The sequence below is a fragment of the Periplaneta americana genome, chromosome 14 (genome assembly GCF_040183065.1).
Source record: "Periplaneta americana isolate PAMFEO1 chromosome 14, P.americana_PAMFEO1_priV1, whole genome shotgun sequence".
NCBI lineage: Eukaryota > Metazoa > Arthropoda > Insecta > Blattodea > Blattidae > Periplaneta > Periplaneta americana.
The window spans coordinates 119,654,293-119,667,861 of NC_091130.1; the positions used below are offsets into that span (position 1 = coordinate 119,654,293).

General features: G+C 35.5%; 1 protein-coding gene across 1 annotated transcript in view; it reads left to right on the forward strand.

The window, feature by feature from the left end:
- Nucleotides 1-1,981: 1,981 nt before the first annotated feature.
- The window catches only part of nonC (serine/threonine-protein kinase Smg1), a 235,970-nt gene continuing 224,382 nt past the window's right edge, over nt 1,982-13,569 (forward strand). The window contains exons 1-2 of the mRNA XM_069846010.1: nt 1,982-2,577; nt 2,675-2,781. Of these exons, the coding sequence (XP_069702111.1) occupies nt 2,124-2,577; nt 2,675-2,781 (561 nt within the window). The 5' untranslated portion in view covers nt 1,982-2,123. The remainder of the gene's footprint in view (nt 2,578-2,674; nt 2,782-13,569) is intronic.

Genomic DNA, 13,569 nt, shown 5'->3' on the forward strand with positions numbered 1-13,569 from the left:
GGTTATAAGGGACATCATTTACCTTCTCCAACCGTTATAGCTTGACCGTGGTACAGTATATCGAAATATGATCATTTAATAAAGATATTTTCGAGGGCATGTTTCTTACAGTGTTACATACATATCTTCGATGTTTCGGACCGAGTCGAATAGGGTTTGAATTGTAGGTCTACTACAAATTATAATAGAGTATAACTTAAAACAATCTCCCTCTTTTTCTCTTTCGTACAGAAACCATGCATACATCAATAAAACAATGTAATAATGCTAACAGAAATTTTTATTTGAAGTTTATCTTCCTGAAGATATCATAATATGAAACGCAAACTTTAATAATTATTTTATTTAATCCCTCTTTAAGTATGGGCAGGACTTGTAGCACGTATGGGCGTATCCAGAATTGCATATAGAGTGTTAGTTGGGAGGCCGGAGGGAAAAAGACCTTTGGGGAGGCCGAGACGTAGGTGGGAAGATAATATTAAAATGGATTTGAGGGAGGTGGGATATGATGGTAGAGACTGGATTAATCTTGCTCAGGATAGGGACCAATGGCGGACTTATGTAAGGGCGGCAATGAACCTCCGGGTTTCTTAAAAGCCAATAAGTAAGTAAGTAAGTAAGTAAGTAATCTCTCTTTAAGTTTACACATTATACCGAGATCACGTTTCTTTTTTCTGCATTGTTGTGAAGTACTATTCATATTTCTCTAGGTGGCGACCTGAACGCTGCAGACTTTTAACACACGAGTAGGCCTACATGTTACAAAAGAAACATTACAGTGCTTCCATTCCTCAAACGAGGTATAGCAATTCTTATACATTCAGAAATTTAAAATACAAGACACATGATCTGAAGACGTCATCAATTAAAGCGTAGAAACTTGATAAACAAAAGCAAAAAACATCTTTTGAATTCACTATTTTCTAACATTAAAATAGAAAAAAAAAATAGTTGAGATACGTTTGGAGGGGGCAGTGGCCCCCCACAACTCCGTCTATGAAGGCACAATGTACAACAGTTAAGGTCCACCTACAGGGTTCAATTTTTCTTTTAACTTTACGCATTCAAGGAATGTTTGTAAGATTGATATTTAATTTTAATATATATATATATATATATATATATATATATATATATATATACGTAGTGAAGATGAAATTCTAACGGCGCACCAAAATCTTCATGCATCTTAACTGAATTTGCGTTTTAATCTTGATTATTTCAATATTCATCCCAGATTACATGCATACGTGCATGTAAAATTGAATCGTGTAGATGCAGCTATAAGATGCATCTACACGGTTCAACTTTTCTTTCAACTTTACGCATTCAAGCAGTGTATGCAAGATTGATACTTAATATTAATTAATATGTATATAGTGAAGATGATGTTCAAAACGACGCACCTGAAGAGACAAAATCTTCATGCACCTTAATTTAATGTGCGTGTTAAGCTTGATTCTTTCAATATTCTTCTCAGATTGCGTGAGTACGCGCATGGAAAATTGAACCGCGTAGATTGCCGCAGATTGTGTAGATTTTGTTCTTATTTATACCACTTGCTTTGATGACGTCACAGACTGAGGGAAATTTTTCTCTTGTATCTGAAAGCAAAGGTTCGAAACCTTTGAACGAATCATCGAATTCTCTGGCTACTTGGAGCTCTGTAGTCGCAAAAGATATAAGAAATTGTGGGAGTTTCATATCTGTTTGTAGTAGACTATGGTTAAAGTACAGAGCTGTCCTGTCCTTTTTTCTTTGATTTAGTATATAATTGCCATTCTCCCAATTTATCGGCACACACAAAATTCTTACATGGCCTACATTGATATTTCTTCAATCTTTGTTTGACAGATTCAAACAACAGGTTAGCAGAGTGCTCTATAGTTGTTTATACATACTACTGCAAGAACCAATCAAATTACAAGGAGGTTATGCGTATACACTATGGTTATCCATCCCCTCCAGATCTATGTGATTATTTCATGCAATGGTGGATAGTGTGAACAAAATCTGTGGTGGTTAGCGGCGTAATTTCGAAATCTGTGGCAATGAATGTTTGTTTCATGAGGTGATCACGAAGCAGAATATGTGACTTTCTTTCGTAATGTAAGGCATAGGTAATGATAACCAATAGTTCCGCTAACAAGCTCAAAGCTTCTAAAAGCTCAAGGGACTTGGAGGACATAAGGGAAGGCGAAGGGGATACCAAGTCCAACTTGTCTGATAAATGTGAAGGAGAAAAGGATAAAGTATCTAACATATCCGGTGACAGCGCAAGTATTCGAAATCCTTTGCCTACAATTGTGATTTGTCAACGAGAGAGGCCTGACAACAGGCTAAAGTCACGCCCTCGTGTAAGAGATGAATTTCGAATGGCTCGAGGAGGTCCAATGGATAGGAGAGGTACTAGTGTTCGGAGCAGAGGTGGTGTATCGAGAAAAGTGGAAAGAGAGGGAGATTCAGGTTTACTACCACGTGGAAAATTTCAAGAATCGTTGAACAAGGGCAACTCTGACAGCGCTATTGCATCTTCCAAGTATTACAGTGATACCGAACGTAACAAGAGCAGATTGGGTATGTTTACTTATTCTTTTGTATTATTCTAGGTGTTTGATTTGTAAGTAGTTGTATGCTGATAAGTAGCTACTACCTGATTTTTTTCTTTTTGCAGAGTTTGGTTATATGGTTCCTGAAGATTCAAGGATATCTAAGCTATTGCGTCGCTTATGTAGAGAAGATGATGCAGAGAAATTCTTAGTTCTTTGCAAGCAGTTACAGGTAGGGATACCTATATTTATGCCTAGGATAGGAAAGCAAAACTGTAGTTGTTTTGATAAAATAATTTTTGTATGGATATCTTATTGATACATTATATTTTGAGACATGGGACTAGGCTATTTACTCTACCATGTAATCTCTTCTAATCCAAGTTAGGTGTTATTTTTATACATCATATGATAAATGACGATTAAATGAATTTATTATATGTTTCTTCTTGAGTTTCTTCAATTTAGCTTGCCAACATATTCAGTACCGCTTGAGCTTTTTTTTTTTATTTGTAATATAGGCCTGTATATGCGTCAGCAAAGTTGACAATATGAGTTTAATGTATTACATCCAGATGTGCTAATTCATTGTTGATAGCGGTATTACTAACGAGTGGCAATGACATTCACAATTGGCCTACGCAGTATACAGAACATTTCATTGTACTTTAGACATCTTCATTTTAAGCGTGTATTATAGTTACATGGAAGCCAATTGGGTGAAACTAGCATTGAGGTAGTTCCAGTGGTTTCAGAAGTGAAAATCGTTGAATCCATAAGGGATTTTTTTTGTGGAGATCCAGTTGATCATATAAGCAAGGCAAAACAAGAGCCTAGACTAACCAAACCTAACCTGTCACAGATTTGTATATGCAAGGTGTATAAGCGGAGTACGAAGGGAGCTACCTCAGCGCTAGTTTAGCCCGCACTTAGATTTATAAGTAGTATATTTTTTAAATAGTAGATTAGGCCTAATGATGCCTTTCGGTTTTGTAATTATTTGAAAAACATGGTAAATCTTTACAATAGTGTTACCAAAGGAAGATGGATAGCAAAAACTCCCACCAAAGATAATACAGGATAGATGGAAGATTGAGGTTTGGGTGGGGTAGTGACGTTCTTAGACAATAAATGAGTACATGCAAGACATACCAAAAGCCTAAACTAACCTAACCTCACTGATTCGACTTTACTCTGTGATCAGTAAGAAAGCGCACGGAAATGAGATGTGTGTGCTGCCCCTTCCTGCTGCCTATCCCTTCCACCTCGATGTAACATCTCACCTCTCCGCCAACACCCTCCTCACCACTTTCACAACAAATTTCCTCTCTTATTTCGGTGCGAATTTGGTATCGGCACTCAATTTTTCTTTTGTTTTCGGTACGTATTACTCGACTAGAAGCCAAGTATGTAAATATTCTTACCTTAATTTGGTAACGCAATTTTTCTTTTGTTTTCGGTACTTATTACTCGACTAGAAGCCAAGTATGTAAATATTTTTACCTTAATTTGGTAATGCAGTTGCAAAGAAATCTACCCAAAATTGAATGCAGTTAACGGAAAAACAATTAAATGCAAATTCCAGGATAATTTGTCTACAGGGAAATATTTCTAGTAGATTTCCAACAGGTCTCCTGAACATGTTGTTTTATATTCTAGACATAGAATATTATGAAATAGGCCTACTGTCATTTTTTAGAGCACCAAAATCTTATGTGTGTTATGTGTATTACTTTTCCTTCAAAGTAGCGATTAAAAAGAATACATTTCTTTGACTTTAAGAATGCAGACATAGATAAAATGATAATGTTGGTACACATACGTGGTACCTCTAAAATGTTTTTGTACCAACTTGCATCTTGTAAATTTGGCATTATTCTAACAACATTTCATTTATTCACATAATGCACACTGTATGTACAGTGATATTGATATTAAAGTTGCATCTGATTATGTATTTCATATAACTTATCTATTTCATCTGTAAAGAATTGCGTGTACACGTACCGGTAGCTGAAATTCATGACAAGAAAAAAAAAATTAACTTATTGAGAATACGTCATTGAGTTCGTAAATCATGGTAATAATCAATAGTTGAAAAACTGCATAATTTGCGAGCCTACTGTTTTATTAGATGAGCAGTAACTTACAGTAGTATAATTGTTGGTTCATTTGGACTTGCTGTTCACTTTATTTTCCAAAGCGTAGGTGCCATATTTGTGGAAAATTATGAAAATAACACCATTTATTTAAATACAATACAAAACTGTCTTGAGAATAATCCTCATATGTTCATTTGGCATATCATTGTTTCATGAAAACTAAGTTCTTTGGTGGAATGAGGTCATGGAATAGATTCACAAATATTAAAAAAGATTTACGATTTGAATTATTATTTATTTATTTGTCTGGTAGAATTAAGCCCTTCAGGCCTTACTTCCTCTCAAGCAGAACTAAAGCCTTGATTATTCTGAATTGACCCATGCGAGCACACCTCGGTGTTATAGAAACCACTCACTATCTCTCGTGTAGTCCGGATTTGTGCAAGACGGGCCTCGCACCTCACATCTGTCAGTTCAAAAAAATCAAGACTTTACTATAACAATATAAAATAGGTATAATATAATAACCTAAAATAGTTAGGCCTACAGTAAAATGATTTTACCAACAGTAATGACATGAAAAGATTCAAGTAAGCCTAATGCTTTTAACCTACAAATATAAGCTACACTAAGAAGTAGGCTAAATGATAGTATTGTACATTAAGTAGTAGTTACACACAGATAGTAAAATTAAGAGAGAGAGAGAGAGAGAGAGAGAGATATAAACGTATGAGTAGATAAATCATATTTTAAATTTCTTTTTGGCGGCAATCTGTGATAGGAAAGGGGAGGGAATTCCAAGCTTTAGTAAGGGACACTGAAAGATAAAGAGTAACCGGCATGACTCAGACGATAGTGCGTTTGTCTGCTGATTTGGAGTTGCACTTGGGCGTGGGTTCGATTCCCACTTGGCCTGATTAACTGATTGGGGTTTTCCGAGGTTTTCCCCAACTGTAAGGCAAATGTCAGGTACTTTATGGCAAATCCTCAGCCTCATCTCGCTAAATACCATCGCTATCACAATTCCATCAACACTAAATAACTTAGTAGTTGACAGGCGTTGTTAAATAACCATGTAAAAAAATAATAATAATAAAATTAGTGAGTACAGTGTAGTATTGTGTGGAGGAATTGTTAAGATAGGACATTGCTGGGAGTAGGTGTGAAAGTTGTGAAAATCAGAAAACCAGCTGAAATGATTTGATGAATATCTTGATGTATATGCAATATATTAAACAGGAGGGACAAGGAATGAAAGGTTTTTCGGTTCAGTTGAAGCCATGATAACATTTTCAGGGGCAGAGTTACATGATCAGAGTGACAAATGTTGCAGATAAAACATACACATTATGAACACTCTGGAGTCTGTAAGTGGGATTAACACTTAAGTCGTTAAATAGAGAGTTACAGTAATGCGAATGGGGCATAATTGAAGCCATTTCGGGAAGAAGAGCACATAAGACAATAGCTTTAATATCAAACCAGACAAACTTTCAATTTAGTGACATCTGTATGGAGAAAATATTTTCAAATATCTTTCCTTAGGATTTAATGTTGCCTTCCGATTCTGTGTACTGATTTCTTGGACATAACATTGGCTTAAAAATCAATTCTGTAATTCCTTACCTTGATCACTATAGAACATTCCAAAAAGCTCTTCTTGCTTACTGATAGGTATCATGAGATAGCACTGTTCTTGACAACATGTTGATACTGCTGAAAATGTTTTTTCTTTATGACAATTCCACCAATTGAAATGTAGGTCTAACTGATCTCCCATTTTCTCTTCTTTTCTTCTTTCTTGTTATTAGAATTTATCGTAAGATAAGTCTTTTTCTGCCCATTAATAGGGTAGGAATAAAACAGCTATTGCACTAACAACTACAGCCTGAACCTATTGTACTCTCGCTGTATTAGCAATGAATCTGAACAGCTGTACGCATGCAAAAAAAATGCTCTCCTGACTTCTAGCGTTGAGATAATGAAACAAAAGTTTGGTGGAATAATCTGACTAATATAGTGGTTACATTTAAACAATTTCCCGGAAAGGAGCTTATAGGACTATAGGCCCATCTTCCGGAAATCACCTCAATTAGTGTTTGCGCTAGTAGTTTGTTTTTTTAATGTAGATGGTAAGAAATTTGTTGACATGGATTGAACTGTGTAACTACACCTGATCATTATCCTTTACCCAGTATTCAGAATTTTTCCCATGTACTCCATGCAGCTATCGTATTTTCTATGCTCAATCTGAACCATGCATACCATCACGTTCCAGTTGAGGATGTGAAATCCTTAAAACTGCTTTTACAGCTTCGTTTGAATTTCTTAGGATGCCTTTTGGTCTGTGCAATGCAGTGGAAACCATGCAACACTTATGAGTGAGGTGTGAGGTTTTGTATACATCAGTGATATTCTTACTGCTTCCAAAAGTTTACAAGAACCTTGGCTATGTCTCGAAGTTTTACAACATCTGCAGAAGTAGGCTATGGCATAACAATCAACCTAACAAAATTTTGGAAAATCAAGTCTCTGGGACATTCCATATCACAGCAAGGGATGCAACCCATCCAAAAACGTAAACTTATCAAGTTAGATATAGTACCTTCGACCATACAAGAACTTCGCAAGCTTCTTGGAATAATAAATTTCTGTCGCTGTTTCTTGCCTCTTGCTGCACGTACACTGTGTTCTTTTTCGTGGCTGTACAGTTCTAGGAAATATCGTGTCAGCATATTACCACCCGCTCACCACCAGCCATAAATATCTGTCTCGACCACTGTTAGATAGTGAATTAAAAGAGCATAAATTTAAAAGGTTCCCAAAACGCGTCCTCACAAAGGGTTTGGAGCTGAAAGAAACTGAATATATGAGCTCCAAGCCTGTTGGCCACTTGTCCTACTCTGGATTACGCTGCTCCACTGAAGGAGCTCTAGAAAATTTTGAAGAGGAAAAGCCGAAAATGGACATAACCTTTTAGGTACCACATACGCTGTTTATAATCAAAGAGTATTTATAAACAATACATTTACTGAAGGATTTGCCATTAGGTTACCTGATGGATCCACCACAGAGAAATATTGGAGAGCAAGAACGCTAATGGCTTCGTTGCCAAAGCCTGGCATTAGATAACAACAACAACAACAACAACAACAATACATTTACTAAATATTCATGTTGGAGAAGTTACTGCTGAAATTTCGCGCTGGGGAACAACACTTTGAGAACTGCATGAACACGAAACTTGCATGAATTTCACCAGCAAGAGAACGTACCTTGGTGCATACCATTCTCTTGCAAACAGTGGAGAGCTGTACAGATCACTGTCTTTAGACCCGGTAATAACATCTCTCAAAAACACAAAATATTAAAAGAAATATCATGTGGACATGTTCAACAGTATTGGTTTTCTCATCTATACTGTGCAAACAATCCTCTGATAGAAGTTCTGGCTGATATGTACATCTATTATCAGGCAGTACATCTCACTTGATAATATGTGTCAGAGGAAAAACAATTGTTTGTATGCATCTGAAGTCTGACTAGTACAATATGTAGCTAGTCGGCGATGTATGCAATGGAGGGGGAAATTAACTGGCCACCCTACCCCATTATATCCTGGCCTAGTTGCCTCATAAGCAGTGCCTTCATGGTTTCACTTGCGAGGTTCAGGCCTGTCTTTGGACAGTTGACTAAACAACTGTGCAAACTGCTGATTGCTGTTGATGCATCAGACGAAGCTGTAGGAGCAGTTTTACAACAATTCTCAGAGAATCAGTGGCCACCATTAGGATTATTTGTATCGAAAAATAACATCTACAGAACAAAACTTCAGTACATATGTCGTGACTTCACCATGTTTATAGATTATTGTCCCCTTCTGTGTGCCTTTCAAAAGAAATGTGATAATTGTTTTTCTAGAGCAAGTACAACATCTTGATTATATAGCACAGTTTTCTACTGATATCAAACACATAACTGAACAGGATAATGTAGTGGCTGATGTGCCGTCTAGAATTGAAACTGAATGAAGGGGAATTATGACGTCGTCCTCAGTCCACTTCCAACTGACAAGCAAGATAGTAGTACAACAGTGTCAATGCATGTTTGGTGTTATGCTTCGAACAGAAGCGACAGGTTACCAATATAAAGTGTACACTCAGTCATTAGCCAAATACTGTACTCACTCACTATTGCTGTCATTTGAATACCATACTGTTTAACTTTAAATGAACGAGCTAAAAAGAAGGGAACACATTATTTATAAAAAAAAGTGTAAACAATAAAAGAATACATATTCTATATACATAGTTTTCAATGCTGTTTTGTCAGACGGTTCCAGGAATCCTGGCATCTTCTGTTTTGTACTAATTTGTCTGTATTAGATTGAATTGTATTGTTGATAAGACGCAATACAGACACAAGATGGTTGTCACTAATTGTTGAGTGTCTTAATTGTTTGTTTGGTTCATTGTGGAAAAGAACTATTCACATCTGTATATTGAACCAATTCTGTGTTCTGCAAAACTTTTTAAGTTAGGATAGATCATGCAATATATGAGCCATTCAGAGCAGAAGTGGTACTAGTCAAGAATGGGTAATGAGGGTTAAAATAAACATTCTGTAAAATACAGCGTAAAGTAGTAATTAATATTCAATTTATTTAAAGTATTAGTAGTCAGTGGATAGCAAGAAAGACATATTAATTGCTACTTTGCGCTCTATTTTACAGAATTTTTACTTTAAACCTCATTACCCAATTTGACTTACACCACTTTTGCTCTGAACGGCTCTCATTCTCCCTTAATAGTGTGCAGTGAAATTCCAAAATCAGTCCCAGCTCACAACAAATGTTTCACCATGTTCACTCAATGTACCCTCATGCTCAGAAGTGGCCGGAAATTGTAAACAGATCACTTGTGCTCAAAACCTAATGTTTGAGATAGAACACGCCCGTTTTTATGCTCATAAGTAAACATGACATATCCAGTGGCAGACAGTAAGCTAGTCTTTGCGTAATACCTCTTCTGTAAGACAATACATTTAATTAAAGCCATACAAAAAACAAATTAATCAAATTGAGAGACATGGAGTAATCAGTCCAGTGGCAGATACAAGTACTATTCAGCAAGATGATGGATATTAATTGTAAAAATGGCTCCAAATCTCTCACTAATTAATAGAGAACGCATTTTAAGTAAGTGGGAGGCTTATATATAGATTTGCGCACACCCTGCAAGGTTGAAGCCATATTTTAATTGATATGATATATTTATTCATCTATCATATCTGTAAGACAAACCTGTTACAATTCTGTATTACCCCAGATCTGCCTTACTTTACAATTTTAATCGCCTATGCCAAGTCTCACAACTAAAAAAAAAAAATAATAATAAAATAAACAAGAACAAAACAAAAAAAAAAACACACACACATACACACTACAAGATCAATTTAATACACCATTACTTTTAACTTTCTCTTTCCATTCCATCTTCACTATCATTAGAAATTTGCTCAATTTATTTAACTCTCTTATATTATGTAATATAATATAATTTTTATTTAGTATTCAGTCTAAATGACATCATGGTTTAAAAAACATAAACAACACTTACAAATGTAAATATTCGTTGAATGTTATAGACAACTAAAGTGCTAACGTTTTCGCCCTCAGGCATCTTTAGGCATTTGGCTCAACAATATCTTATACAAAATTTTACCATATGATGGCTGTGAAATATATATCAAACAGTTTACATCTAATATATTTACAAGTCATGTGTACAGTTCTCTTATATTAGTTATATTACATATTTTCTTATATGCTACATATCTATTCATATTCAAAAATGTATTATTTATCCACTTTTTCCTTGTATTGTCTGTTACTTGACATTCTAATAATATATGGAACGCGTCTTCTCCCATGCCGCAAAGGGGGCAGATATTCTTCTCTATGGTAGCCTCCAGTTTTTCAATTTCCATATTCCTAGTCTCCACCAAGCTAAGCACATCCTCATTTTCCTATTATTTACTCTAACATATTCTTCTTACTCAAACCAAGAAATGGATTTGGAACACCTCAAAATCTGTGCTTCATTGGCTGGTCATGATAATATCTTTGAAAAATATTGGAGTGCAAGAGGTCAAATGATATTTTGTCAAATGCCTGGCATTAGAAAACAACAACATATTCTTCTTGTTCCCATGACATTTTAATGCCCTTATAGTTACTTAATGTTCTTAATTCGTTGAAATTTCAATATAATTCCTGTGTCGTAGTTTCATTACACCTCTCTTTTGCGATTTTACAAATTACATTTAAATTCATTACTCCAATTTCATCCCTTAACCATCTTAGACCTAATCTACTCATCTTGTTCTTTAAATCTTCTAGCCAATTGGATTTCAAATTCGTGTCCTGAAGAAACTGCAAACACTTCTTTTCAATGGCGTTATCCTCCTCCTCCATAATATGACTTAAGAATTTTATTTTCCTTACTAGTATCGTTCCCATAATACTATCTACCCCCATTTCGAATCTAGCAGCTAGGTTAGAAGCATTCCACAGGATTCCTAGAAATTTCTTACAAAGTTTCTGAAGGTGGGGCAGCCATATTACAAGATCTTAGTAGAAATCATCACATAGTTATTCTAAGTATAAATCCCATTAAACCCTTCAATAAACTGACTAAGTAAATCATTACCCCAAATTTCTATATATTTTAATTGATTAATGCATGGCAAGAACAAGGCGAAGATCAGCTGAAAGACCACAGGAAACAGAATTGCAGACCAAAAACTACGACTTGTTAACAAGATGCCATGTTTGAGAAGAGCTTTAACGTCATTCTGACTTTTTCGAATAGTTAATTAATTTATTGTCACGTGACTTGAGACCTGTGACAGATTGCAATGGTCACAGGATTATTTATTAAATAGGCTACTTTATGTGTGGGCGCATTGAGAAATTAAATTACTGTTTAGTATCACATTAAATTGAAGTGCCAGGAATAAAATCTCTCTGTTGTGTTCATTTATTTTTTATCTGTGGCTTTAAAGAGGCATTCGTTCAGTTTTATTTGTTTACTTAACACACTTATCACAACATCTTTATCAGTAATAGTAGTCGTATAAATACAGTATATCTACATATGAAACTGAAATTTGATGAATTTATTATTTGTATGGTTTAAATTTTATGGTCGTACAGAAGATGTAATAAGCAAAGACTAACTCCTTTCCTACTGTCTGCCACTGGGACTTCACCGCTGTGGTTCACTCTGAAACAGTAGGCTTGGAGCACAAGTGATCTGTTTACATTTTCCGTTCAGTTCTGAGCATAAAGATACAAGGGTGTCTGAACTCGGAATTACAAATCAAATGAGTGGTTGCACAGTTCTGTAGCTGCTCTCGATGCAGAGATATTACTGACAGAGAAACTGTGTGGCATGCCTAATTTTATACATAACTTCGATGCCCTCATGTTCATAGCAAGAGGAGATGGTGTCATTGGGCGTGGTTACACAGGTTACGTTGGTTTATGACCTGACTACTAATAAGATTAGTATTCGGCTGTGACTTGTAGTGTTAGTGTACACAATCAATGATCAAGAACAGTAGCTGAGCAGCAAGCAAGTAGCAGTGGGAACAGTATGTGCAACTTTATATGAATGTGTGAAATAACTGCTCAAATCATTATCTGGATTCTAGATTTTACCCAGACAGATAAACGAATAGTGAATATATGATAAATAGGAACTAATAGACACACGTGATACATAATAAAGTTAGAAGTTCTTCTTCTTCTTCTTCTTCTGATTTCATGACTGCTGTTGTCTTCCGAAAACCAAATGCCAATCCTCCTTATCTATCCACAGCTCTGGTGTCAAATTCCTGGAAGTCATGGCAGTCTGTACCCCTTCTATCATCGTCTTTGCTGGACAACCTCTTTTCCTTCTTTCTGTCAGTATCCATTCCATGATTTGTCATGGTAGTCATTCCTTTGTCATTCTCTTTATGTCCATACCATTGTAGTCTATTCTTCTCTATAACGTCAATAATGTCTGGTTCTTCCTCTACTTTCGTAATTTCTTTTATCTGTCTATTTTTTACTCTTTCTTTTCTTGATTTCCCTGCTCATCATCTTAAAACATCCATTTCTGTAGCCATAATTTTATTTTGTTCCCTTGTAGAAATTTGCCATACATCTGCGCTATAGGTAAGAATACTTTGAATTACTGTTTTATAAATTTGCAGTTTCCTGTTTCTTGTTATATGTTTGTTCCACCAAAGAGAATTTAGAGCATTAATTGCTTTCTTTGTTTCGGAAATTCTATGTTCAATTTCTGTAAATTGAGTGCATATATTCCAAAAATTGTTAGTTTATATCCCCATATTTCCATGTCTAATTTGAAAAGTCTTTCATCAATGGCATCCCAATTTCGAATCGACTTTTTCCATTTCTTGTTTATCAAAATTGATACTCCTCTTTTCGCTCGTTCATGCTTTTCTACCCCACTATAAATGTGAATATAGTTTTCTTATGTTTCGTTTCCTTTCCCTTTCTTCTTAGGTTCTGTCAGTACAATCAAGTCCATTGCCATTATTTCTGTTTTTTTAATTATTTCTTCCATTTTATTTCTACATCCTTATATGTTCCTAGCTTCGAATCTTAAAATCCTTTTCCGTCGCGTATGCCATATCTTAATATCGGGTCTTCTGAGGCTTTGTGTTTGGTTTTTTAGCATTTTTTTTGTTTTAATGGTGAACGAGGAGGTGGTCCGATGCACCAACCCCCAACATGGAGGGCCAGGTGATTTTTAATCTAGGTTTTCTTCCTCTAACCTTTGATAAGCCAATATCAAACTACAAGGTAGTAGTGCTAGTTTTGGTCCACCTCGGGTATTTTATTT